The 25,054-nt window shown below is 38.5% G+C and overlaps 2 protein-coding genes across 2 annotated transcripts in view; one reads left to right on the forward strand and one right to left on the reverse strand.

The window, feature by feature from the left end:
- Positions 1-4,032: 4,032 nt before the first annotated feature.
- On the reverse strand, positions 4,033-8,552 carry LOC138398135 (small EDRK-rich factor 1). The gene is made up of 3 exons (XM_069492354.1): positions 8,351-8,552; positions 7,433-7,541; positions 4,033-4,414 (listed from the first exon to the last, which is right to left on the reverse strand). The coding sequence occupies exons 1-3, from the start codon at positions 8,355-8,357 to the stop codon at positions 4,342-4,344; spliced, it is 189 nt and encodes a 62-aa protein (XP_069348455.1). The 5' UTR covers positions 8,358-8,552; the 3' UTR covers positions 4,033-4,341.
- Positions 8,553-12,470: 3,918 nt separating this feature from the next.
- Positions 12,471-25,054, forward strand: part of BDP1 (BDP1 general transcription factor IIIB subunit) — an 83,113-nt gene continuing 70,529 nt past the window's right edge. The window contains exons 1-7 of the mRNA XM_069492244.1: positions 12,471-12,883; positions 15,880-16,156; positions 18,149-18,258; positions 20,152-20,211; positions 22,146-22,274; positions 23,817-23,950; positions 24,868-24,962. Coding sequence (XP_069348345.1) covers positions 12,654-12,883; positions 15,880-16,156; positions 18,149-18,258; positions 20,152-20,211; positions 22,146-22,274; positions 23,817-23,950; positions 24,868-24,962 — 1,035 coding nt within the window. The 5' untranslated portion in view covers positions 12,471-12,653. The remainder of the gene's footprint in view (positions 12,884-15,879; positions 16,157-18,148; positions 18,259-20,151; positions 20,212-22,145; positions 22,275-23,816; positions 23,951-24,867; positions 24,963-25,054) is intronic.

Below are 25,054 nucleotides of genomic sequence, written 5' to 3' on the forward strand. Positions count from 1 at the left end.
AATTTACCTAAAGAAGTTAACATACTCCTTGCTTAGTTTATATCACTGCTAGAAAACCTTGACACAGATAGTAAAACACACAAATCTCATTATCTGTGAAAGTCAATTTCTTATTAGGATTTTACTTCATGATTTTTTTTTTTTTAAAGAGATGGGGTCTTGCTCTGTTGACTGTGATGGAGTGCAGTGGCATAATTATAGCTTACTGCACACTTGGGCACCTGGGTTCAAGTGATCTTCCCACCTCAGCTGGGACTACAGATGTATGCCACCATGTCCAGTTATGCTTTCAAACAGATCCTAAACTCAAAGCCAAAGGTAGTAATATGATGCCTGCCTCAAATAGAAAAGCTCCTTTCTGCAGTTGTCTTTGCTAAGAAAACAAAAAAATAGAAAAACTGTTTACAAGATGGAACCTGAAAAGAATTTGAGACAAAAAGATTGAGGGAGCAAACTCTTCCCATCTATATAAACATGGCGGGGGCGGGGGGAATGGCAAAATACATGTTTTTTTAAGTCAGGAAATAACATTTTTTTTAAGTTCAGTTAGGCCAGCTGCGGTGCTCATGCCTGTAATTCCAGCACTTTGACAGGACAAGGCAGGAGGATCGCTTGAGGCCAGGAGTTCAAGACCAGCCTGGGCAACATAGCGAGACCCTTCCTGTCTCTACCAAAAACAAAAAAAATTAGCCTAGTGTGGTGGCACACACCTGTAAGTCCTAGCTACTTGGGAGGCTGAGGCGAGAGAATCACTTGAGTCTAGGAGTTGGAGGCTGTAGTGAGCTATGATGTCACCACTGCACTACAGCCAGGGCAGCAAGGCAAGACCCTGTCTCCAAACAAAAAATTTCAGAAATTAAAAAAATAAATAAAAGTTAGGAAAATAATGTCAGTAATCAATGCTTTCTTTTAGCCTTATTTTTCAAAAACAGGCTGGCATTTAAGAACTGGATCACAATTTCTCACACAAGCCACTAATAAAAAAAAATTCAAAAAGATCAACTGATAAAACTAAGCTTAGTATATCTTGAGCAGTAGCAGCTGCTACCTCTTATTTTCAGCAGGACTTAGTGAAAATTCCTACTGATAATTCACTACCTCCTCTTGAAGATGATGCAAGATAGTCCTTTTAATGTCTACAAGGGTGCTCCATGGAGTTTGGTATTTTCTGTATTACATTCTAAACTTGGTATTACTTCACCTAAATAATTTTATCTTGCTTTAGCAACAAAAAAACTATCCAAACTAATTAAAGTTAGTACATGAATTAATTCTACTGATTAAAATTATTCACCTGTATTTTCCCTTATAATTAATTGACCAGTTTCCCTTTTTAGTAGTTTAGCTATTTTTAGTTTACCTTGCTCATACTATGTAATAGGTATCAATATACTGCAACAATTACACTTAATTTTCTTCCTCTCAGATAATTTTTCCATCTGCCTTTAAAAAATGATCACATTGAAGTTAAAAACCTCTTAACAATGAATTTAGTTTTCATAAAAATTGATCAAGAACAATGTTTGGGATTTAAGCCTTAATGACTAATTATAGTCTAGAGATCTTCCTTTGCTTTGGGCAAGAAGCTCTTAAAAAAAAAAAAAAAGAAAGAAAGAAAAATAGAGATCTTCCTTACTCTATAATAATAACCATGTTTTTTTTTTTTTTTTGGAAACTGTAGCTTTCCTTGGATTTATAAGAGTTTTTATTTATTTTTTATCCTTTTTTTTTTTTTTTAGAGTCTCACTCTCTTGCCTGGGCTAGAGTGCTGTGGCATCAGCCTAGCTCACAGCAACCTCAAACTCCTGGGCTCAAGCGATCCTCCTGCCTCAGCCTCCAGAGTAGCTGCGACTATAGGCACACACCACCATGCCCAGCTAATTTTTTCTATTTTTAGTTGTTTGGCTAATTTCTTTCTACATTTAGTATAGACGGGGTCTCGTTCTTGCTCAGGCTGGTCTCGAACTCCTGAGCTCCAGCAATCCTCCCGCCTCGGCCTCCCAAAGTGCTAGGATTACAGGTGTGAGCCACTGCACCTGGCCAAGAATTAATTTTTGAAATGTCTACACTAGGCTGGGTGCAGTGGCTCACATCTGTAATCCCAGCACTCTGGGAGGCCAAGGCAGGAGCATCGCTTGAGGCCAGGAATTCAAAACCAGCCTGGGCAGCATAGCAACACCCTGTCTCTACAAAAAATAAGAAAAAGTATCTGGGTGTGGTGGCATGCACGTGAGTTCCCGCTACTTGGGAGGCTGAGGCAGGAGGATGGCTTGAACCCAGGAGTTCAAGGTTGTAGTAAGCTGTGATCACTCCACTGCACTTTAGCCTGGATGTTAGAGTGAGATGCTATCTCTATTAAAAAAAAAAAGAGAGAGAGAGAGACAGAGTCTGAACAACTTCTACTCTGCAGGATATTTTAAAGTATGGAAATTTATTTAGTTTTTTTTTTTTAAAGCAAATTAAAGATAGAGCTAAAAGCATAAAAAGATATTTGTACTCATGGCTTATTACTCTGTAAAAATTCTGGATATAAAATTACAGAAATTAGAGCCACAAAGAATCTTTGTGGCACAATCAGACTTCATTATTCCTTTTTTCCTTTTTTTTCAATTATAACCAACTTCAATAGCACATTATCCCTTGTATTAGAATGTAACTTAAGCTGCAGTAATCTTTCTGCCCTTGTGATTACCATCATAGAAAATTTTGAAGACTGAAATTAACTCAAGAAACAGAACAATGTTATACTTTAATGAAAAATCTGGGGCTGGATACAGCAGCTCATGCCTATAATCTTGCACTTTGGGAGGCCACGGTGGGAGGATCACTTGAGGCCAGGAGTTTGAGACAAGGCCTGTCAACACAGCAAGACTCCATCTCTACCAAAAAAGCTAGAAAAAATTAGCCAGACATGGTGGTGCATGCCTGTATTCCCAGCTACTAGGGAGGCTGGGGCAGGTGTATCATTTAAGCCCAGGAGTTTGAGATTGCAGTGAGCTAGCCTGGGCAACAGAGAGAGACCCTGTGTCAAAAAAAAAAAAAAAATCTGGGCTAATATGAAAATTAAAAACTCAGGCTAAGCCAGGCGGCTCATACCTGTAATCTCAGCACCTTAGAAGGCGAGGAGAGAGGATTGCTTGAGGCCAGGAGTTTAAGACCAGCCTGGGCAGCATATCAAGATCCCATCTCTATAAAAAATAAGAAAAGTTAGCCAGGTGTGTGGTGGTCCTTGCCTGTAGTCCCAACTACTTAGGAAGGTGAGGCAAGAGGATCCCTTCAGCCCAGGCATTGGAGGTTGCAGTGAACTATGATGATCACACCACTGCACTTCAGCCTGGGTGACAGAGCAAGACCTTCTCTCTTAAAAAGAAAAGAAAACAAAACAAAAATAAAAATAACTCAGGCTGAAAAAACTTCACGGTTGTCTCACTCAACCATGAGACATTAGAGAGACACTTAGGATTCCATCCTATTTATGGGTGGTAGGTAACATTGGTAAGACATCTATCATAAGATATTAAGGTATTAGGTGAACTCTTAAAGATCTGTCTATTCAGACAGTGGCTGACATATTGGGTGATCAGTAAAAATTTGTTGGATCACATTATATGAAAAATCCAGTATTTGAAGAATACTTAAAAGTTATCTTATTTACTACTTCAATGGCATTTTTATTCTCTTTACATAATTATGCATATTTACTTTGGAATACAACAAGGCCTCAAATCTTCATTTCTCTAGGTTGTGTTTCCTAATTTATTTTATTTTATTTTTGTGTGTTTCCTAATTTATAACCACCAAGTCACATGTTTATGAAGAGGCTCAGAACAGGCTAAAATATAGCACTCATTCCAAAAAATTTTAAAGCTGTGAGTAGAACTCTGAGACCTCATTTAGTTGCTATTTCAATCGTTTGTATTATCTATTGTCTTTAAGCAAACTTTGCAAGTTGATTTCAAAGCAAAATTATACACTGGATCTTAAATTCTACTATATAATACAATTTAACTTAAAGATCTACTTTAACAAAGTTGATGATAAAGATTGTAGATTTACATAAGAGATCTTATCTGATCACATTACCTACATAAGAAATTATATAATTGTTCACTGCTGATAAAAAATGATGTTCACCAATATGTCACATGCACAGTGTTTTATTTTTTGAAGAATGGTTCTAAAACATCACACTAAATCAAGCTGAAAGGTAAAGTTTAAAATAGACAGTTTTAAAAGGATAAGTTATAACATATTTAATGACTGTTCACTCTACAAAATCTTGATCTTAGAGCTTATGATACACCCAGTTGGCAGTAGCACCCAGGTTTTCCAAATAGCCAGTCATTTTTCTTTTGTCTGCATAGATTTCTTCTCATTAGCTGCCTTCTGCTTTTGTTGCATGATCTCAGAGTCCCTATAATGGGGGAAAAGTCGTTACAGAAAAACTGATTTTATGTTCTCACTTGTTTTCTACACATAACCCATTTAGTACGTTAGAAGACAATTTAAGAGAAGATACAAACATTGTTGTCTTTTCATTTTCTTTTTCTCTTTCTTTTTTTTTTTAATTTTAGAGACAGGGTCTTGCTCTGTCCCCCAGGCTGGAGTGGAGTGGCATCATCATAGCTCACTGCAACCTTGAACTCCTGGTCTCGAGGATTTTTCCTGCCTCAGCCTCCTAAGTAGCTGAGACTACAGGTGCACACTACCACACACGGATTGAGACAGAATGGAAAGGCAAAGACTAGAAAGGCTTTAAAGTCATATCTTTTCTTTTTTTGTTGTTTTTAATTTTTGTTTCATGTACTGTACATATTTTATAGTATCTAATTATTTTGAATGCCACTTCTACCATTATCATGACCTTGGGCAAATAACCTCTAAGCCCTTTCAAAACTGGAGCAATATGTATCAATGTTGTCCTGAGGCATAGCTATAAATATATATATATATCTATATATATATATTAAAAAGTGTCTGCCAAGTAGGCAGCTATATGCAGAAATAATGGCAATTACTCTTGGTTGTTAAAAAGTTAATTCACTCTAATTTTTTTCCTCAAAGAAGACGCTTAGATAAGAAGTCTCGTAGATATCCTAACTGGCATCTGGGATTAGGACATAGATGTTAAGAAGCAATTCAGTTTCTCACAATGAAAAAAGCCCAATAGCTAGTGATTAAAATTGGATTACCCTACAGAAAAGCAGGATATTCAGGGCACTTTCTTAAGCCTTTGAATCTCTGGCTGAACCTCCACATGCCATATTAACTATTAACTACAACCACACTATCTGGGTTAGGTGATTTATGAGTCCATGGGAACCCTTATTTTTAAAGTATACTAAATGGCTATATATCCAATACCTACTATGTGCCAAGCACTATAGGTACTGGCTAAAGTCTCCCAACTCTGAGTTATCCTCACGTTTCACATTTTTTTTAAAAGGCTCAGCACTAAACAATTTGCCGCAAATCACATAATAACCAAGTCCTGCCAAATTTCAAAGTCCAGGCTCTTTCCTACATTGTTACTGCATAGATTTAACATTAGATCTTAATTCGGGATTGAATAGCTCTGCCCATGACAGTAAGATATTAATAATTCTGCAAAGCCAACAGCAAAAACAAGGAATAGAAGGAAGGTAAACCACCACAGCTACAAAGAAATCAAATGTAGTGGAAAAGAACAGTGATAGTTACTTTTCTATTTGAAACAAAGCTGTGCTTGCTGTATAACCTTAGTTAATATTATTAAAATTCAAAGCCTGTTTCCTATTCTACACATTGGTGCTAATATCACTTTTCAGGGCTGTGATGAATACAGATAATACTTATAGAGCATCTAGCACAGAGTTTTATAAGGAGTGTGTAATTCAGTAAACAATGGCTGTTTCTGAACCAAGTTATAACAGGTTCTCCAATAAAAACGCTATTTGAGAGTCACTGATTCATACCATGTTCACTTGTACTTCAATGTGAGTAAACAGAAATTTAAAGCAAAGCTCATCACTTTAATAATAAATGTTACTGAAAATGTGAAGTGGCCGGGCTTGGTGGCTCACACCTGTAATCCTAGCACTCTGGGAGGCCAATGTGGGAGGATCGCTTGAGCTCAGGAGTTCCATACAGGCCTGAGCAAGAGTGAGACCCCGTCTCTACTAAAAATAGAAAGAAATTAGCCAAACAACTAAAAATAGAAAAAATTAGCCGGGCATGGTGGCGTGTGTCCATAGTCCCAGCTACTTGGGAGGCTGAAGCAGAAGGATCGCTTGAGCCCAGAAGTTTGAGGTTGCTGTGAGCTAGGCTGATGCCATGGCACTCTAGCCCAGGCAACAGAGTGAGGCTCTGTCTCAAAAAAAATAAAAAAATAAAAAAAAGTGTGAAGTTATAGTTAATGGCTTCAACCTCCTTAACCAATGATTCTTAAGAGTGTCTGTACCTAAGAATCACCTGGTGAGCTGTTTTTAAGTCAGGTTTAAGGTGTAACCTAAATACAATAAAATTTACCTAGGGTGATTTTTAAATGCCCAATTCCAGACCAATTAAATCAGAGCTGGGTGAAAGGTAAATATTTAAGGTGATGGATATCAAAATTACCCTGATTTGATCATTGCACATTGTATACAGATATGAAAACATCACACACACCCATAAAATATGTACAAATATTATATATCAATTTAAAAAAATAAAATAAACCCAAAAGGCAAACAAAAATATAAGAACTGGGTGTAGGGTACGGGCTTGAGTATCTGTTAAGGTTTTCCAGATAATTCTAATGTGCAGCCAAGATTGAGAACCCCTAAGAAGCCACATCGAAGCATGTGCAATCAGTTATTCGCCTATTAAAACTTCCAAGCTCCATGTGGACAAAATATAATTTCAGCATAAAATTAATCTTTGAAATGTGAATGCCATATTTTTTTTACTAAAGCTGCAGTCTCATTAAAGTGTTTCTGTAGCGCTTTTATATTGTCACATATAGTCATATGTTAAGGCTGTGCATTCTCCCCAACCCAATGGAGCTTCTATCTTCTTCAGAACTGTTACTACTATAACTCAGTCATCTGTCATCCAGACTAGTTTGGGTATGGTGTCTGCTTTGAAAATGTTGTATCTCTAGCACCTAACAGTGCCTTGTGTGTGGAGGATGTTCAATTATTTTGAATAAAGTTCTTACGGTTGTGGAGGAGCTGCATGAGATTCTCTGAAAAACAAATAGCTTCAGAACCTTAACTTCCTCATCCATAAGTTGGAATAATGACACCCCATATATAGTTTGTGCCTGGCACAAAACAGATATTCATTACTTTTACCCCTTTCTGCAGGTTAGGCCCAGTTCCACATAAGGGTCTAAAAAAAATGCTTTTCATTTTCCAAAATGTGGCTTCAATCATGTTAGCGACTTGAGAGTTCTGTTAGTACCATTTACCTCTGCTTTCTCTGAGAGGTAGTCAAGCTATCCTCTTTTCTTTTTCCCTTGCTAATTTCCTGGGTTTTCTTCATATTTTTTTGGCGGGCAAGTTCTCGTTGATTTCCACCTACAAAGACAAACAATCATGCTCTTTTCCCATCTCCAAAATTATTAATAAGTTCATTAAAGGACTCTTATTTAAATGCATCTGAAGTTTGATTCTATTTTTATTTATTTTTTCTCAGAGAAACTCAGAGGAATGAAGTTTGATTTTTAATAGACAAGACAGCAGAGTACTGCATTGATGGTGTTTACAGATCTGACAAGGAGGAAGCTTAGAGGTAAACACTTAAGGACTTAAGAGTATTATCATACCAATCTAAGTGTTTACTAGCTATAAATATTAGACATTTTAAAACAGGCATTCCAATCGTCTATATGGGCCAGTATCCCAAAACAAGTTCTGGCTTTTGAGGGGCGTGGGTGGCAAAGAAGAAATTCACACAGATCACAAGTTCAGCCCATCACAATTCCACTATTACCTGCAAGGGCCAAACAAAAGAACTAAGGAGGAGTTCCCGGTCCTCAGTAGGCCGTAAGACTTTAGGTACCAGCTATAAACCATCTCCAAACGAGGCTCCCTCCCGGGGCTGCCGTCTTCACATACCGCCGGGGGTGTGTTATTTATCGTGCAAACTCGCACCTGAGAGGCAGGCACCTGTCCAGCCTGAGAGGCCAGACCGGAGTCAACCGTGACCTCTCTCCGCTGATGGAAGCCGGGGTCCCCCCGCCCTGCTGGACCCAGGGGGATTCTCGGACCAGTCCCCGCCTCCCCCTCCAGCCGCGCCTCAGAGCTAGGCTCGGCGCTAGACTCCCTCGCCGGACGCTCCCCGCCGCACGCTCCCCGCCGCTTGCCCCACTCGTCTGCACACTCACGGGCCATTCCGACCGCCAGACGGATCCTGGAAGAGAGCGACTGAAAAAGCAACGGCTTCCTCACACGCTCAGCTGCGGTCACCACTCGTCGCTCGCTAAGGCTGAGCCGGCGTGGGCCCTCTGCCGGGCGACGCCCCCGCTCCGTCCGCGGCCCCGCCCACCGAGGCCCGACAACAGCCGCCGGCGTGGCCGGCCAGTCACTGCGCGTGCGCGCTCGGGGCGCGGAGGCCTTACTGCCAGGCGCCTTTTGGAGACTCAGGGAAGCAGGTCCTGTATGTGGGAGAGAGGGGTAGGCGTGTGTGGCTTTTCCCCACTGTGCGCCAGACAAAGGGGCTTAAGCAGCCCCCTTTTTTGATAACAAACGACGATAAACACTACAATATCTTACTTTTCGACAAAGAACGCTAGCTTTCATTCATGCCCTTGCAGAGGCGGGAAGGGGAGGAAGGGGACTGAACAGATTGAGGGTTAACTCTGCGAAAGGCAGTATCGGCCCTGTATCTATTTTCCTTCCTTATTCTAGCAACTACACTGCAAGGTATGCTTCATTGTTCTCGAATTTTACAGAAGAGAATGACCTAACAGAAATTGGTTAAAAAGAGAATCAAATTTAAGACGGACTCTAAAGCGTGCTCATTTCCCATTTTATCCCAGTGCTCTTGCCACAGTGAGCAGTGTTTTAGGAGTTACCAGCTTCGTGGTTGGGTTTTGTGGTGGGGGGAGGATGACAAGGAGTGCAGTCTTACTACAAAGTCAGAATAGCCTAGAATAACCTCGGAACCTACGTAAAAGCTGTAGACCATCTGCCATTGCTAGAAACGTGTAAAGATGCTCACGTGGTTCATTTGGCTGGTACTTATTTTCTTCACCTATTTCATTAATTATTACAAAGTGAGATGGTTCGGACACGATAAAATTGCCCTATATTTTTAAAGCGTTTATTTTGGAAGATCTCAAATTTATACAGTACAAAAGTATAGAAAATACTATAGTGGACCCCCAAGTACCTATGGCCAAACTTCAAAAATTACTACCTCATAAAATTACCTACTTTAGAAAGGGTGGGAGATAGTGATGAAGACTGAGGACTCTGGAGATAGAATGTCTAGGTTGAAAGCCCAGCTCTACGGATTAGTAGCTGTGTCAACTTGGACATATTTCCTTGTGTTAAAATTTTTCTTACCTGTAAAACGGGGAGGTATACATTATACCTTCATCATTAATTGAATTAATATATGTCGAATATTAAGTGCCCAACATACCGTAGCACTCAGTATGTTAGCTCTTATTGTCATTATTCTTTCAACCTCAGAGAGCCTTGCATACTTACCACTCTCCCCACACTCCACCTCTCCTCCTCAATGCTGCTAACAGGTCAGGGGGCTGTTTCCACTTAGGGAACCCTAAGATTAACTTTCTGGCACAGCTCTTGAGATCATCTGAAGAGGGAAGGGAGGGGAGGAATTTGGGATCCGGGAGGTAAATGTTAGAGTTGTTATTTTTGTATGTGCTCTCAATTTACAGTCTAATTGACTTCTTTTCTTTTCTTTTTTTTTTTTTTCTTTTTGAGACAGAGTCTCGCTCTTTTGCCTGGGCTAGAGTGCCGTGGCATTAAGCTCACACAACCTCAAACTCCTGGGCTCAAGCAATCCTTCTGCCTCAGCCTCCCAAGTAGCTGGGACTACAGCCATGTGCTACCATGCCCGGATAATGTTTTTCTATGTATATATATTTTTTAGCTGTCCAGATGATTTCTTTCTATTTTTAGTAGAGATGGGGTCTCACTCTTGCTCAGGTTGGTCTCAAACTCCTGACCTCGAGCGATCCTCCTGCCTTGGCCTCCCAGAGTGCTAGGATTACAGGCGTGAGCCACCTCGCCCAGCCTAATTGAGCTTTTTTCTTTGCAGCTGAAAATATAATTTTAGAGTGGTAGGGGTACATGTACGTACCCAAGATATGTTGGGTGTGTCTGTCAGAGAAAACTGGAGATTTTTAAAATTACTATGATGCCAGTAAGAATTTACTCCACAAACTTTGGTGTGTAACAAATGTCTTAGGGCTTTATATTTAATAATAAAATTTAATCTGATTCTGTTCCCATCCCTTTACTAGTGGGAAATTAAAGTTTAGTCATTATTGACTTCCTTACCTACAAAGTTGTAAGAATGTCCTGGCTTCTAAGGTGGAACAGAACACTTGGGAAAAGGCCTTGTGTCTTCAGTTTATATCAGAATATGCTGTCCAAAGCTATGTTTCTGGCAGTGGCTGCAAGATTTCCCAGACATCTTCAGCAAGGGGTTCTTTTTTGAGTTCTTTAGCTTCTTTAGATACAACTGAGATCCTGTTCCTTTTTTTTTTTTTTTTTTTTTTTTTTTTTGAGACAGAGTCTCACTCCGTTGCCCTGGCTAGAGTGCCGTGGCATCAGCCTAGCTCACAGCAACCTCAAACTCCTGGGCTCAAGCAACCCTTCTGCCTCAGCCTCCCGAGAAGCTGGGACTACAGGCATGTGCCACCATGCCCGACTAATTTTTTTCTATATTTTAGTTGCCTGGCCAATTTTTTCTATTTTTAGTAGAGAAGTAATCTCGATCTTGCTCAGGCTGGTCTCAGCCTCCCAGAGTGCTAGGATTACAAGTGTGAGCCACCGCTCCCGGCCACTTGGCTAGTTTTTAAATTTTTTTTGTAGAGACAGGGTCTCTCTGTGTTGCCCAGTTTGTCTTGAACTCCTGGCCTCAAGAGATCCTCCTGCCATGGCCTCCCAAAGTACTGGGCTTATAGGTGTGAGCCACAGTGCTTGGCCCAGAATCTTCTTTTCCTTCTAAGAAGGAAGCTAGGCCTTTGTGTTTCCATGAGCCAGGAATTTTTTATTCCTTCCAAATCCTCCTTTGAATACGAGTCAGGAGATTGGTATCACTGGTTCAAACACTGGCCCACACCTTCAGGGTTATCCTCATCTCTGGCTATTTTCCCTCTCATCATATAGTACTTTCCTAACCATCCTACTGCTAGCCTCCTGTTACTCTCCATCATATTACCCTGTACATTTCTTAGTTTTGGTTGGGGGGAGGGCATGGGAGGATATCACTATGTTGCCCAGGCTGGTCTCAAACTCCTGGACTCAAGTGATCCTCCCACCGTAGCCTCTGGAGTAGTTGGGACTACAGGCACAATCCTGTACCTGGCTTTCACCCTTTAAATTTCTTTCATGGCATATAATACATTCTTAAATTATCTTGTTTGTTTGTTGTATTTTCTCCTCCCAAACCCAGAACATCTTGTCTATTGCTACCTCTTTAAGTAGGTTGAGAATACTCACAATAATTTATAAAATTTCAACTATAATAATTTTTGGTTGGGTAATACATTCACATTTAGAAGGACATAGGATTCTAAGAACAAAAGTATAGAGAAAAAAAATTTTTTTTAAAAAGTACACAAAGGTATAGAGTGAATGGTCTTCCAAGCACAACGTGTTTACCAGAAACCCAGTTCCCTCTTAGGAGGTAACCATTATCAATTTCACGCTGTAATTGTTTTTTTTAAGAGACGGGGTCTTGCTATGTTGCCCAGGCTGGTCTCGAACTCCTGGCCTTAAGCAATCCTCCTGTCTCGACCTCTCAAAGTGCTGAGATCACAGGTGAAGCAACTGTGCCTGGCCATTTCAGAATATTCTACTCTATGTTCTACTCAATTTAGAATTTCTAAGCCCTGGGGTACGCTGGTGAGCAAGATGAGGCACTGCTCTCATCTTGTTTAACTCCTCTTCAGGACTTTCTAAAAAACAAATCGACCAGCAAACTTAATGGTTCCCATAAAGGTTTGAGCTGAGGAGCTCACCACCTCTTTTCCCTCTTTTCAACTACTCCTAAAGACATGTAGAGGAACAGTACAAAAACAAACAAACAAACAAAAAAAAAAAAACTTCGCATCTTAAGTTCCGGTTCAAAGGTAACAAAGGCTCCGTAGCTTGGTAGTTACCGTGACTCCTTGGCACCGTGCGTCTGACGTTATTTCGCGGCACTGGATGATGACGCAAATCAGTTCCGGCGCCCTCTGAGGGCGGGGTTGCTGGAAGGAGGTAGAAATTTAGTTATTAGTGAGTGTGGCAGGGTCATGAAAAAGCGGCGGCGGCGGGAGAGAGGAGGAAGAGGCGGCGGGGGTGTGAAACTGCGGTAGCTGCCGGCTGGGCTGGTGGAGTGGCTTGTGGGGAAGGCGTAGTTCCTAACCCCCTTTCCGGGCAGCAGCCGGGGCTCGGGGCTGAGAGCGGCCGTGGGGCCGCCTCCCCGGGCCCCCTGGCTCCGCCATGTTCCGCAGGGCACGCCTTAGCGTGAAGCCGAATGTCAGGCCTGGTACAGGCGCCAGGGGCTCCACCGCCCCCACTGCCCCCACCGCCCCCAGTCTCCAGCGTGGACAGGAGTCTCCCAGGCCTCCGGAGCCTGCGGCTGACTCTGCTTCGAAGCTAGCAGAGCCTACAGATGTACCCGTGGTGGATGTCGGGCGAGCGGAGCCCCAAGAAAAGGCTCCTAGGAGCAGGTAAGAGCTTGCAGAGAGGAGTATTTTCATCTGCCGGGTCTGTCACCTGGAAGCTGAGCAAATGAACTTTACTATAGCACAGTCTCTCACTTGCAGTAAGCCTTTCAGTTGAGTCTCCAAACTGCAGTGTGTCCCTCTGACCCGCAGGGTGTGGCATGTGTAGATTTTGTCACGGTCAAGTGGTGAGGGGAGAATCCAGGTATAACAGTTCTAAAGTGAATATCCACACTATTCATTTGAAAATTTAGATTACCATAGTTTTCATACTTGACAGAGAAAGTAGTTTTGTCTTTTGAAATATTTATTTTTAAAAGGAGATCAGTATTGCTTTTGTTCTGCTGATTTATGTCAATTTATGTTCTGGTTACTTGATAGTGGGTATGCCTCTTTAAGTATGGTGACCATGTTTCCCGAATGGAGAAGCCTGGCTTTAGTGTCATGTACCACGTTTGGATTTAGGACGCTTCTACTTTTCTTTTTTTCTTAAGACACAGGATTTCATTCTGTCGCCCAGGCTCGTGTGTGGTGGCAAGATCATAGCTCACTGTAACATGAAACTCATGGGCTCAAGGGACCCTACCGCCTCAGCCTCCGGAGTAGCTGGGAATACAGGCCCTAGAGAAAGGTCGCTATATTTGCCCAAACTGGTCTTGAACTCCTGGCCTCAACTTATCCTCCTGCCTGGGTCTTCTAGAACGCTGGGGTTTACCGGCCTGAGCCACAGTGCTTGGCCACAACTGTTTTACTTAATCTAACAATTTAAGTAGCCTTCCCAGGCAGAATTTATTGATCTGTAAAATGGGGATAATTTGTTTGGGAGTTCAAGGCTGGAATGCACTCCAGCCTGGGTAACAAAGCCAGACACCGCTTCTAAAACACAAACAAACAAACAAACACAACAACAACAACAAAATTACCTGCTTGGAGCATGATTGTGGAGATTAGAGATAATGTATATAAACTATCTTGCACAGGACATGACTTTTGCCCACCAAAAGTTATTCATTTTTTAAAAAGGTGATGGAAACACTTTTAAGACAAGTCAGGTTAAGAGGGTCTCTGTTTCTATATTATATATATGAGGAAACCAGTAAACAATTTATGCTGTGACAGAAAAGTGAAAAATTTCTATCTTTTTGGCACATTTTCCTCTATTGGCCTGAATTGGCACTGGCTACAGGGTGTTATTTTGATAGCTGAGTGATGCTTAGTGATTTCCAAGTTTCTTAATGTTTCAAAATTTATACACAAAGTGGAGATACCAGTGCCAGTAGCTCTTAAATTAATAAAAATTTTACAGATTTTTGTTAACTACATATGAGTGTATGATAATTGATCATGTAATAAATTACCCAGAGATTGTAGTCTTGACATTTAAGCTCAAGGATATTTAATTGGGCCGGGCACGGTGGCTCACGGCTGTAATCCTATCACTCTGGGAGGCCGAGGTGGAAGGATCGCTTAAGCTCAGGAGTTAGAGACCAGCCTGAGCAAGAGCGGGACCCGGTCTCTACTAAAAATGGAAAAATTGGCCTGGCGTTGTGGTGTGCGCCTGTAGTCCCAGGTACTCAGGAGGCTGAGGCAGGAGGATATTTAAATTGTTTTCTTTTCTTTCTTTTTTTTTTTTTTTTCTTCCATTTGAGACAGAGTCTCAATGTGTCGCAGGTACCAGAGTGCCCTGGCACCAGCCTAGTTCACAGCAACCTTAAACTCCTGACCTCAAGCGTCTTCCTGCCTCAGCCTTCCAAGTAGCCGGGCTAAACAGACGAGCACCACCGCACCCGGCTAATTGTTACTATTTTTAGTAGAGCGGGGGTGGGGGTGGGGGGGGTCTCCCTCCTGCTCAGACTGGTCTGGAACTCCTGAGCTCAGGGGATCCTCCCACCCCTGCCGCCCAGAGTGCTAGGATTACCGGCTTTTGTTTTCTTAGACTTGGTAATTCAGGTAGTATACTTTGTTACTTTGTTTTTTAATCACGTGTTTTCTTTTGTGTGTGTTGGTCTTTCCTAGTTGTAAAGATCTGTAAGGTATATGTTCTTTCATTTTGGCATAATTGGGTAAAATGCAAATGGTACATGTATCGCATTGTTATAAGGGCTGAGATAATTTAAATTGGAGACTTCCTGGAAAGGTTTTTCTATAGGTTAAGGCATTTTCCATTTTTATATAAAATCAGTTGTAAAATATGAAAAAAGTTTTTAATTCTTAACTTATATCACCTCTTTTCTTGACTTAATTTGCTTTAATACCATTCCTCAAATATTTACATCTAAGCTGTACCATATCTAATATGTAATTTGGAGTTTTTCGGTCTGGTTTTGAGTTTGTATTGAGTACTTTTTTTGACTGAAGAGTTTATTCTGATGGCTGTGTAAGTAGAGTTATACCTGATAAAAGATAAATGATTTCTGCCTTAAACAGAATTTGGTTTGGCTTATGTAGCTAAATGTATATCTTCAAATGCTACAATACAAATATTTCAGAGGTTTGAAGTTTTGTATATTGGATTTGACTGATCTCAGGTTGATAAGTAAAGTAAAATGCCAGTAGTTTAGCCCAGTTTAAGGAGATGTCACTGTGAATTTTAAATTTTATATACAATTCATAAATTTGATTATAAATTATTTTAAAAAAGCAACTCTTGATTATCTAGTAATTCAAATTAGGCTAATTAAGCTTTGTTCTGTAACTTAGTTTTTTGTTTGTTTTGAGGGAGCTAAGCATATAATTAATTATGTGCTCTAATGTGCTTAGGGACTTGAAGTTTGAAAAAGAGTAATGGTCTTTATTAGGATTTACATATGTTAAAAAGATTTACTAAATGAAATTTTTTTTTTTTTGTAATTTCTGTCATAAGTAGCATAAATCTCAAGTGATGGATTTTTTGTTTTTTAATAGACTTTACTAATTTGGATGTTTCACCAGGCTACATTTTGCAGCTAGTATGTAGAAAAGAAGATTCATGGTACCCTTTTTTTCTTTTTAAATTTCAGCAGTGATGGAAAGACTGGTGATGAGAAAGATGTTGAAGAATCCAGTAAATCTTCCTTTACTGTTTCCCAGAGAAGAAAGCGACTATCAAGTACTTCTAGTCTGGCTAAACCTAGTGTTAGTGTTACTACAGAATCTCATCCCTCATCCACAGTTAACCAAGAAACTCCACAGCCAAACCCCATTCCAGCAAGAGAGAAACAGCCCTGCTCAGATAGATACCGAATATATAAAGCCCAGAAACTGAGGGAAATGTTAAGGGAAGAATTGAGAAAAGAGAAGGTAAGGGAGGAAAATCAGAATTTTGACAGTTGCCTGCTAGATTTCTGTTTTTATGTTAGTAAGGCATCATTTGGAAGAAAAATAAACATCTGTAGCATTTTTATGGGAGAACAAAACCATATAACATCCCTTATATTAACAGAATATCGTCCTTTGTTAATAGAATGTTTGAGAAACACCATGAACTTAAACTACTTTTTTCACTGATGATAATTTTTACATATTTTATTTATTTATATTTTTCATATTTTTGGTGAAGGCCACAAAGTTTTAAACAGGTACACACAGATACACACCCAGACATATTTATAAAATAAACCTTGAATCAGATTTTTCATAAGAAGATGTCCATGTGACATGTCGTATATTTATTTGAATTAAGACAAATGTAGGCCGGGCGCGGTGGCTCACGCCTGTAATCCTAGCACTCTGGGAGGCCGAGGCGGGTGGATCGCTCAAGGTCAGGAGTTCGAGACCAGCCTGAGCGAGACCCCGTCTCTACTAAAAATAGAAAGACATTATATGGACAACTAAAAATCTATATAGAAAAAATTAGCCGGGCATAGTGGCGCATGCCTGTAGTCCCAGCTACTCGGGAGGCTGAGGCAGTAGGATCGCTTAAGCCCAGGAGTCTGAGGTTGCTGTGAGCTAAGCTGACGCCACGGCACTCACTCTAGCCTGGGCAACAAAGTGAGACTCTGTCTCAACAAAAAAAAAAAAAAAAAAAGACAAATGTAGTTGAGCAAAATGAATTGGTATTATTTTCTAAATTGGCAATAAGAAAAAAATTACAAATGGGAAAAATTTGTGGTATGCATGTAGTAGAGTCCATGTTCTTTTTAATCTTGAAGAATTATTATTTTTTTTTCTTTAAGGGCAGTGTAACAGTAGTGAAGCTTGCTGGCCCTGGAGTTAGACAAAGTTTGAATCTTAGCTTCATCCCTTAGTAGCTATGTGACCTTGGACAATTTAATTAATCTGTGTCTATTCCTCATCTGTAAAATAGGACCAATAACAGTACAAGTTGAGCATCCCTAATCTGAAAATCTGAAATGCTCCAAAATCTGAAACTTTTTGAATGCTGGTATCATGCTCAAAGAAAATGCTCATTGGAGCATTTTGGATTTTAGACTTTTGGATTAGGGATGTTCGACTCATATGTATTCTGCAAATATTTCAAAGTCCAAAGAAATCTCAAATCTGAAACACTTCTTGTTCCAAACATTTGAGATAAGGAATACTCAGCCTGTATCTACCTCATTGGAGGGTTATGAAGATTAAATGAGTTAATATATGTAAAAGGCATTTAAACTGGTATCTTGAAATAGTGCCCAGGCAGTATTTAATAACTCATGTTATAAATTATAGAATACCTTTTTTTTTAATTAAAAGGAAGGCATTTTGCTTGGTGCTTTATGTTTGTTATTTAATTCTTTCAACTATGCGAAGTAAATATGACTGTTTTACACAGGAGTAAACAAGCTCAAATCTATTATTTGCTTTGTGTCAAACTTAAGTTTAGGATATGGGATTTCAATTCATATCCTCTAAAATCTATGCCTCTAAAAATGTAAACTACTAAAATGTTCTGTGTTTTATAGAATCTGCTTTATTAGATTTATTTTGGGGAATTAACATTTGCTTCAAGAATTCTATAGAATACACAGAATCTTAGTTCACCACACGGTAAACAAAAGCTATGTACATATAATTCTCAGTAAGCTATTTAGGATTTAGTTAGAAGGCATCTGTAAGCATGATTTTATACATTGAGCTTTTATCTAGTCCTAGACACCTTAATTTTTAAAAACCAAAAACTATTAAGGGTAATGTTCTACAATTTAATATTCAGTTTATAAAATTACATAATTGGGGTAAGAATAATATTAAAGCACTTGCAATGAATGTAACAGAGGATTGTATATTTGAATATAGTACATCTGAAATTCTTCTATATAAAATAAAAGTGGATCTGTGTGTTTGTGTATATAGAAACAATGGAAAAACAAATATGCTATAAATGAAAGTCAGAGGCCACCAGATCGTTCAAAAATGACTATGAGAGACTTCATATATTATCTGCCAGATAATAATCCAATGAGGTAAGTAAAATTTGTTTTACTTTCTTTGGGTATGTGGTGATTTAACTATCACTTTTAGAGTACTAGTTCATGTTTTCCGAAAGTTTGTTGACAAAATTTGTAACACATGATGTCCTTTTAGATAGAATTTTTTTTTTCCTGTGAAGCTCCCAAAAGTATAGATAGAATTTTCTTTTTTTTAATTTAAATTAAAATTTTTTTTATTTTTATTTCAGGATATTATGAGGGTACAAACATTTTGGTTATGTTTTCTGTCTTTGCCTCACCCAGGCAAGGATTAGAGGCATGCCTTTCCCCTCTACAGTGCTCACCACATCCATTAGTTGTGAGTTTACCCTCGCTCCCCCAACTTCCTAATCCCTGGAGAATATTACTACCATGTGAGCACCATGGTGTTGATCAGTAAGTGCCAATTTGATGTCGAGTACATGTGGAGCCTATTCTTCTGATCTTGTGATACCTCACTTTGGATAATGGGCTCAAGCTCTATCCAGGAAAATACAAGAGGTGCTAGATCACTGTTGCTTCTTATTATTGAGTAATATTCCATTGTATACATAATACCAAATTTTAATAATCCACTCATGAATTGATGGGCACTTGGGTTGTTTCCACGTCTTTGCAATAGTGAATTGTGCTGCCATAAACATTCGGGTGCAGATGTCTTTATTATAGAATGTCTTTTGCTCTTTTGGGTAGATGCCTAATAGTGCTATTGCTGGATCAAATGGTATTTCTATTTTTAGCTCTTTAAGGTATCTCCAAATTCTTTTCCACAGAGATTGCACTAATTTGCAGTCCCATAGATAGAATTTTCTAATAAAAATTAGTGGTATTTCAAGTAACTGTTTACTGGGGATGGTAAATGATGCCCTTTATCTCTGAGATTAAAAACAAATTTCCTGGTTGGGCATGGTGGCTCATGCCTGTAATCCCAGCACTTTGGGAGGCTTAGGTGGGAGGATTGCTTGAGGCCAGGAGTTCCAGACCAGCATGGGCAACATAACGAGACCCTGTTTCTACAAAAAAATTTTAAAATTTAGCCAGGTGTGGTGGCATGTACCTGTAGTTCCAGCTCCTGGGAGGCTGATTGAGGAGGATCACTTGAGCCCAGGAGTTTGAGGTTGCAGTGAGCTGTGATTGTGCCACTGCATTCCAGCCTGGGTGATGTAGTGAGATCCCGCCTTTTGAAATAAAGTAAATGAATAAATAAGAAAATTTCCTTTGTTACATTAATTACAAAGATAAAACTAGCTAAGCAACCTTTCTTTAATTAATATTGTAATTTCTATCTCTTATATACTGTAACCTGATCTAAAAGAATGATCTAATTTTTATGCCCTATGTCTTGATTAAATATAGTGGCAGTTTAACAAATCTGTCGAGAATAAAGCTTTTTTAATCAAAGTTAGTCTGGGGTCGGGGAGGCAGAAGGTTTGTAATAAATCTTGTGTGGTTGATGCTTAGTAGGTGGAGGTAGGAATTGTGAGTTGTGGCATGTTCTTCAGTGTAGTCCTTTTTCAGGTTTACCAGGACTTTAGCCTGGTTGAAGGAAGGGCCAGAAAGTAGGTTTTGAGTTGTTTGACATCCAGGAGTTGGAGACAAGCTACCTAGGTTGCTTCATTCCTTGGGACTGGTAGTCTCCCTTCATTGAGGACTTAGGGAGTAAGAGCATTCTCTGCTTAGGGCCTACCACGTTATTTTTACTTGATGACAAGTTTTTGACTGAAAATTGATTGTTGGGCTGCACCATCATTAATGAAGTGCTATGGTATATTATAAAAAAAAAAAACCACAGTAGTTAGAATGATTTCCTTCTTGCCTACAGGTAGAATCGAAAAGATGTAAATTGATAATTCATATTATAAGTATTCTGTTATTTATCTTTAATAGTTCTTCACTGGAACAAGAAAAGAAAACAGAAAAATTATCGACTACAGTCCAGACAAGAGAGTAAGCATCTTATTTTTTAAAAATATATTCTGTTATGGCTACATTGAGCTGAGCACAGTGGCTCACACGTGTAATCTCAGGCCTTTGGGAGGCTGAGGTGGGAGGATCACTTGAGGCCAGGAGTTGATGACCAGCCTGGGCAACACAGCAAGACCCTATCTCTAAAAAAAAATTAAAAAGAAAAATTAGCCAAGTGTGGTGGTGTGTGCCTATATAATCTCAGCAACTCAGGAGGCTGAGGTGAGAGTATCACTTGAGCCCAGGAATTGATGCTGCAATGAGCTATGATCGCCCCACTGCATTCCCTCCTGAGCAACAGAATGAGACCCTATCTCAAAAAAAAAAAAAGGAGATATCAAATGGTGCTCCCTATTATAGTCGAATTACATTTAATTGGATTTTTAAAATATTCTCACTTAAGAAGAATAAAAGTTACTGCCCTATTTAAATCAGTATGAAAACCCTACATTATTTGTGTGTTATATACATATAACTGACCAGTATTATGATTTTAAATTAAAGCTTTTAGAATTAAGAATGCTTTGTTTTATCTTAGAATAATGATATATTCATGTGGTACAAAATTCGAGAGGACCAAAAGTGAATACTGAGAAGTCTTCTGATTCATTTTCTGCCATCTAGTTCCCCTCTCTGGAGTGAACAAATGTTACCAATGTTTTAATGTATCATTGCAGTTCTAGTCTATGCATATCCAAACAAACCTGTATATCTTTTTTCTTTTCCTTTTCTTTAAACAAGAAGTTAGCATGCTTTATACATTGTCTTGCAACACCTTTAGCTTTGATGCCACTAGATGTAGTCTATTTTTTGTACAAGCTCTGTTTTGTCTACCATGTTTATAATTGTCATATGTTAGCTTACTCCCAAGAAATCTCACCAAGAGACCTTTTATAATAGTAAGTTATTTTAGCTTTGTAATTCAAAGTGGGAGACTGTGGAAAATGATCAGAAACATTGGGAGTTCTCTAGTTGTCACTGCAAGGGTTCATTAATGATCACTGTTTGCCTAGGATCTATATTGCTTTAAAGCAGAGTGCTGAAGCTTTAAAAATAATAGGTTATGTTTTACAGGCTTATAGGTTATGTTTGCTTCAATAAAACCTTAAGGAGGCCAGGTGCGATGGCTCATGGAGGCTGAGGGGCGGATTGCTTGAGTCTAGGAGTTCGAGACCAGCCTGGGCAACATAGTGAGACCCAATTTCTAAAAAAAAAAAAAAATTTAAAAGTAAAAATTAGCTAAGCATGGTGGTGTGTGCCTGTAGTCCCAGTTACTCGGGAGGCTGAGGCAGGAGGATTACTTGAGCCTGAGTTTGAGGTTGCAGTATGCTATGATCGTGCCACTGTATTCTATCCTGGGCAACAGAGCAAAACCCTGTTTCAACAAAAACAAACAAACCCTAAGGAGACAGTGTAGTAGAATGGAAAGCGGATGAGATCTGGAATCATTATTTGAAAGACTGTGTTTGACTTTTTGCCCTTACTGTTGTATAATCTAGAGTAAAAGTTATTTATCTTCTCTGAGACTCAAATGGGTATGAAAATATTAACCCTGAAGAGTTGTTTTGAAGAGTTAATAAAATGATCTGGATACCAGTGCTGTGCAACTGTAAGGATTATTATTGTTAATTCCATAATAATTGGATGGATATACTCTGAAATTATGTTGAGATAGAAGAGATGAGCATTTATTTCTCTTTATTTTAAAAGAATAAAGGCTTTTAATTAAATGCTTCAAGATAAAACTTGAGAAAATCCTATAATCGTGTCCTTAACGCATAATATTTTCAGTTAGGTTATGGGGGAATTTGGAAATAGCTAGAATGTTGAATTTGTACTAATTTATTTTGAAGTTTATGGGATTCAGGAAACACTTCTCATGACTACATGAATTAATGAATCTTTACATTTGGTAGGCAAGAAGGTAAGAGCACTCCTGATGCTGAAGATAATGAAGCATTGGAAGAAGAGACAGATGATGGGCCATTGCTGGTTCCTCGAGTAAAAGTGGCAGAAGATGGTTCCATTATTTTGGATGAAGAAAGGTAGGTTAAGAAAAAGAGAGATTGCGGTTTCATGAGAAGAAATATACTTGTCTAGTGAGAGAGATCCTGTGTCTGCATTTGTCATTGTCACTCAGTAGATGCTGATGTTTATATTTGCATAATGAATATTGTAAATAGAAAAGTAGGTTAGATTAATATATAATTTTTACCAGTTTTTATAATACTGTGTTTTGTATGAGAAGATGGTACTGCTTGCCCTGTCATCCATTAACCTAATACCATTGTTTTACTAACTTTACTAGTAATTGGGTTGAGCTTACTGAACTAACCACATGCTGTCTTCCACTGAAGATAGGTTTCTAAGATCGACTCAGTCTTAAAGTCAATATTCAAGTTTTCATATTATTAACTAATACCATATCTTGGTGTGTGTTGATAACTAATGGATATGCAATGAAACATAGGTTTAACATATTTTATGATTCTTACCATGGTGAGGTTTGATTCACCTGGTTAAATTTCTCACATCTGGCATTGTGGAATTTAATTGTCTTAAGTGTATTTTTCTCAAAGAGGATATATTAGTAAGTACATAAGAAACAGGAATGGAAAATCTTCTGACAGTTTAATAAACATTTTTATAGCATTTACATTCTATGTCAATTAAATATAAGTGTAATACTGCTAAGCTAAAACTAGTTGTTTTTGCAAGCTGTTTTCCATTAATTTGTGATGATTTTACTGGTCATTAAGTAGTTAAAAGCATATTTAACTGTTTTGTCTGCAGGAATATAAAATATAAATATAAAATGCTTATATTTCTCATTATTTCCTTTGGGCCTAGTACAGTAATATATATTGAATAGAGGAGGCATGCAAAGTCAATAAAACAAATATTTTTTTAGGTGGCCCAAAGATATTTTTTGTAAATTTATATTGCTGTTATGGATTTTGAAAATAAGTTGGCATTTATTTCTATCCCCTGGGAATCAATATTTTAAGTAAAAATTAACAGATGGCTTAGAAAATACCCATATTTCAAATGTATACTATTACACTTTTGATATGACTGCCATTCTAAATTTCAAAATACAACTATTTAAATCTCATTTATGACAGGGTTTGGTGGCTGACACCTGTAATCCTAGCACTTTGGGAGGCTGAGGCAGGAGAATGGCTTGAGGCCAGGAGTTTGAGACCAGCCTGGGCAACATATGGAGACCCTATCTTAAAAAACAAACAAACAAAAAAAGGCAGGAGGATCACTTGAGGTGAGAAGTTCTAGACCAGCCTGAGCAAGAGCAAGACCCCATCTCTACCAAAAATAGAAAACTTAGCTGGCAGTAGTGGCAGGTGGTGTCATGTGCCTGTAGTCCCAGCTACTCAGGAGGGTAAGGCAGGTGGATCACTTGAGCCCAAGAGTTTGAGGTTGCAGTGAGCTATGATGATGCTACTGCAGTCTAACCCAGGCAACAGAGTAAGATCTAACCTCAAAAAAAAAAAGACCACAAAAAACTCATTTACTATTTGTTTCATTACTTCTTTTTAGTGTGAATCTATTTGAAAATGTGTTTCTTTCAGTTTAACTGTAGAAGTTTTAAGGACAAAAGGCCCCTGTGTTGTTGAAGAAAACGACCCCATATTTGAGCGTGGTTCTACAACTACATATTCCAGCTTTAGGAAAAACTATTACTCTAAACCATGGTCAAATAAAGGTAACTAATTTTCATTTAAAAGTCTGTAAGTTATTTATTTGAAATGAAGTGAACTTCTGTTTATGAATTAGATCAGGTCTCCCCTATGTAAATAAAATGCAAACTACCATGTTTTCTTTCCAGCTAATTTTATTGACACCTCCTTCCTGCTTCCTCCATGGAATTGTATTTCTAAGCTTATCTTAGAAATCTTTTTAAGAATTAGCTGTATGGTCATTTTGGCTGTAATCTTTCTCTTTGTAAAATCCCTGTACAAAAAATATTATTTAAGTGACAGTGGATAATATAGTAGTATATTAATAATGTTCTACTTCAGATAGGATTGTGTAATGAAGTTTCTATAGGTTAAAATTAGGCTGATAAACAAAGTACACAATAGCTATTGCCTACTGGTGCTTATTTACTTTTTATTTTAAAAATAATAGTCTGTTTTGGAAAAAAGTTCAAACACAGCTAAAGAACATAGAGTGAAAAGAAAGATTCTATACCTCCCTTCTCCGACTTCCCCAATCCTATGTATCCTACTGAGGTAACTTCTGTTAACAGTTTCTTGAGTATATTTCTAGCTACTTTCTTTATGTACTAAGTGCATGTTAGTTGCTCACATAGTGTAATCTTATACTTGCTGTGACTGACAGTTTTCTTTAGGGTACTTTGAATGAGACCAAATGGGCAGAATGTCTTTTTAAAAAATTTCTGCTGCTTTGGTATTAGAGTGAAAATTTCTCATACTACGTTTTTTTAAAAGAATGTTTAAACAAGGTGGTGTTTTTAGATATTCCTTGAGAAATCATTCTAATAAAATTAAGTACTATCAAATTTATTTTTAAATCTGAATATATACTGATGTAAGATTTCTTTTCTCTGAAATATTGAGAGGTTTAATTTTTGTCATTCTAAATCTTTTATTTTTGCAGAAACAGATATGTTTTTTTTAGCCATCAGCATGGTTGGAACTGACTTTTCCATGATTGGACAGCTTTTTCCTCACAGAGCAAGGATAGAAATTAAGGTAAAGTAAACCCATCATATTTGCTGAATGAAAGGAGACCAAAATTACAAATGTTACTTTTTTTTTTTACCTTTGGTTTAAATCTCAGTCCA

The sequence above is a fragment of the Eulemur rufifrons genome, chromosome 17 (genome assembly GCF_041146395.1).
Source record: "Eulemur rufifrons isolate Redbay chromosome 17, OSU_ERuf_1, whole genome shotgun sequence".
NCBI lineage: Eukaryota > Metazoa > Chordata > Mammalia > Primates > Lemuridae > Eulemur > Eulemur rufifrons.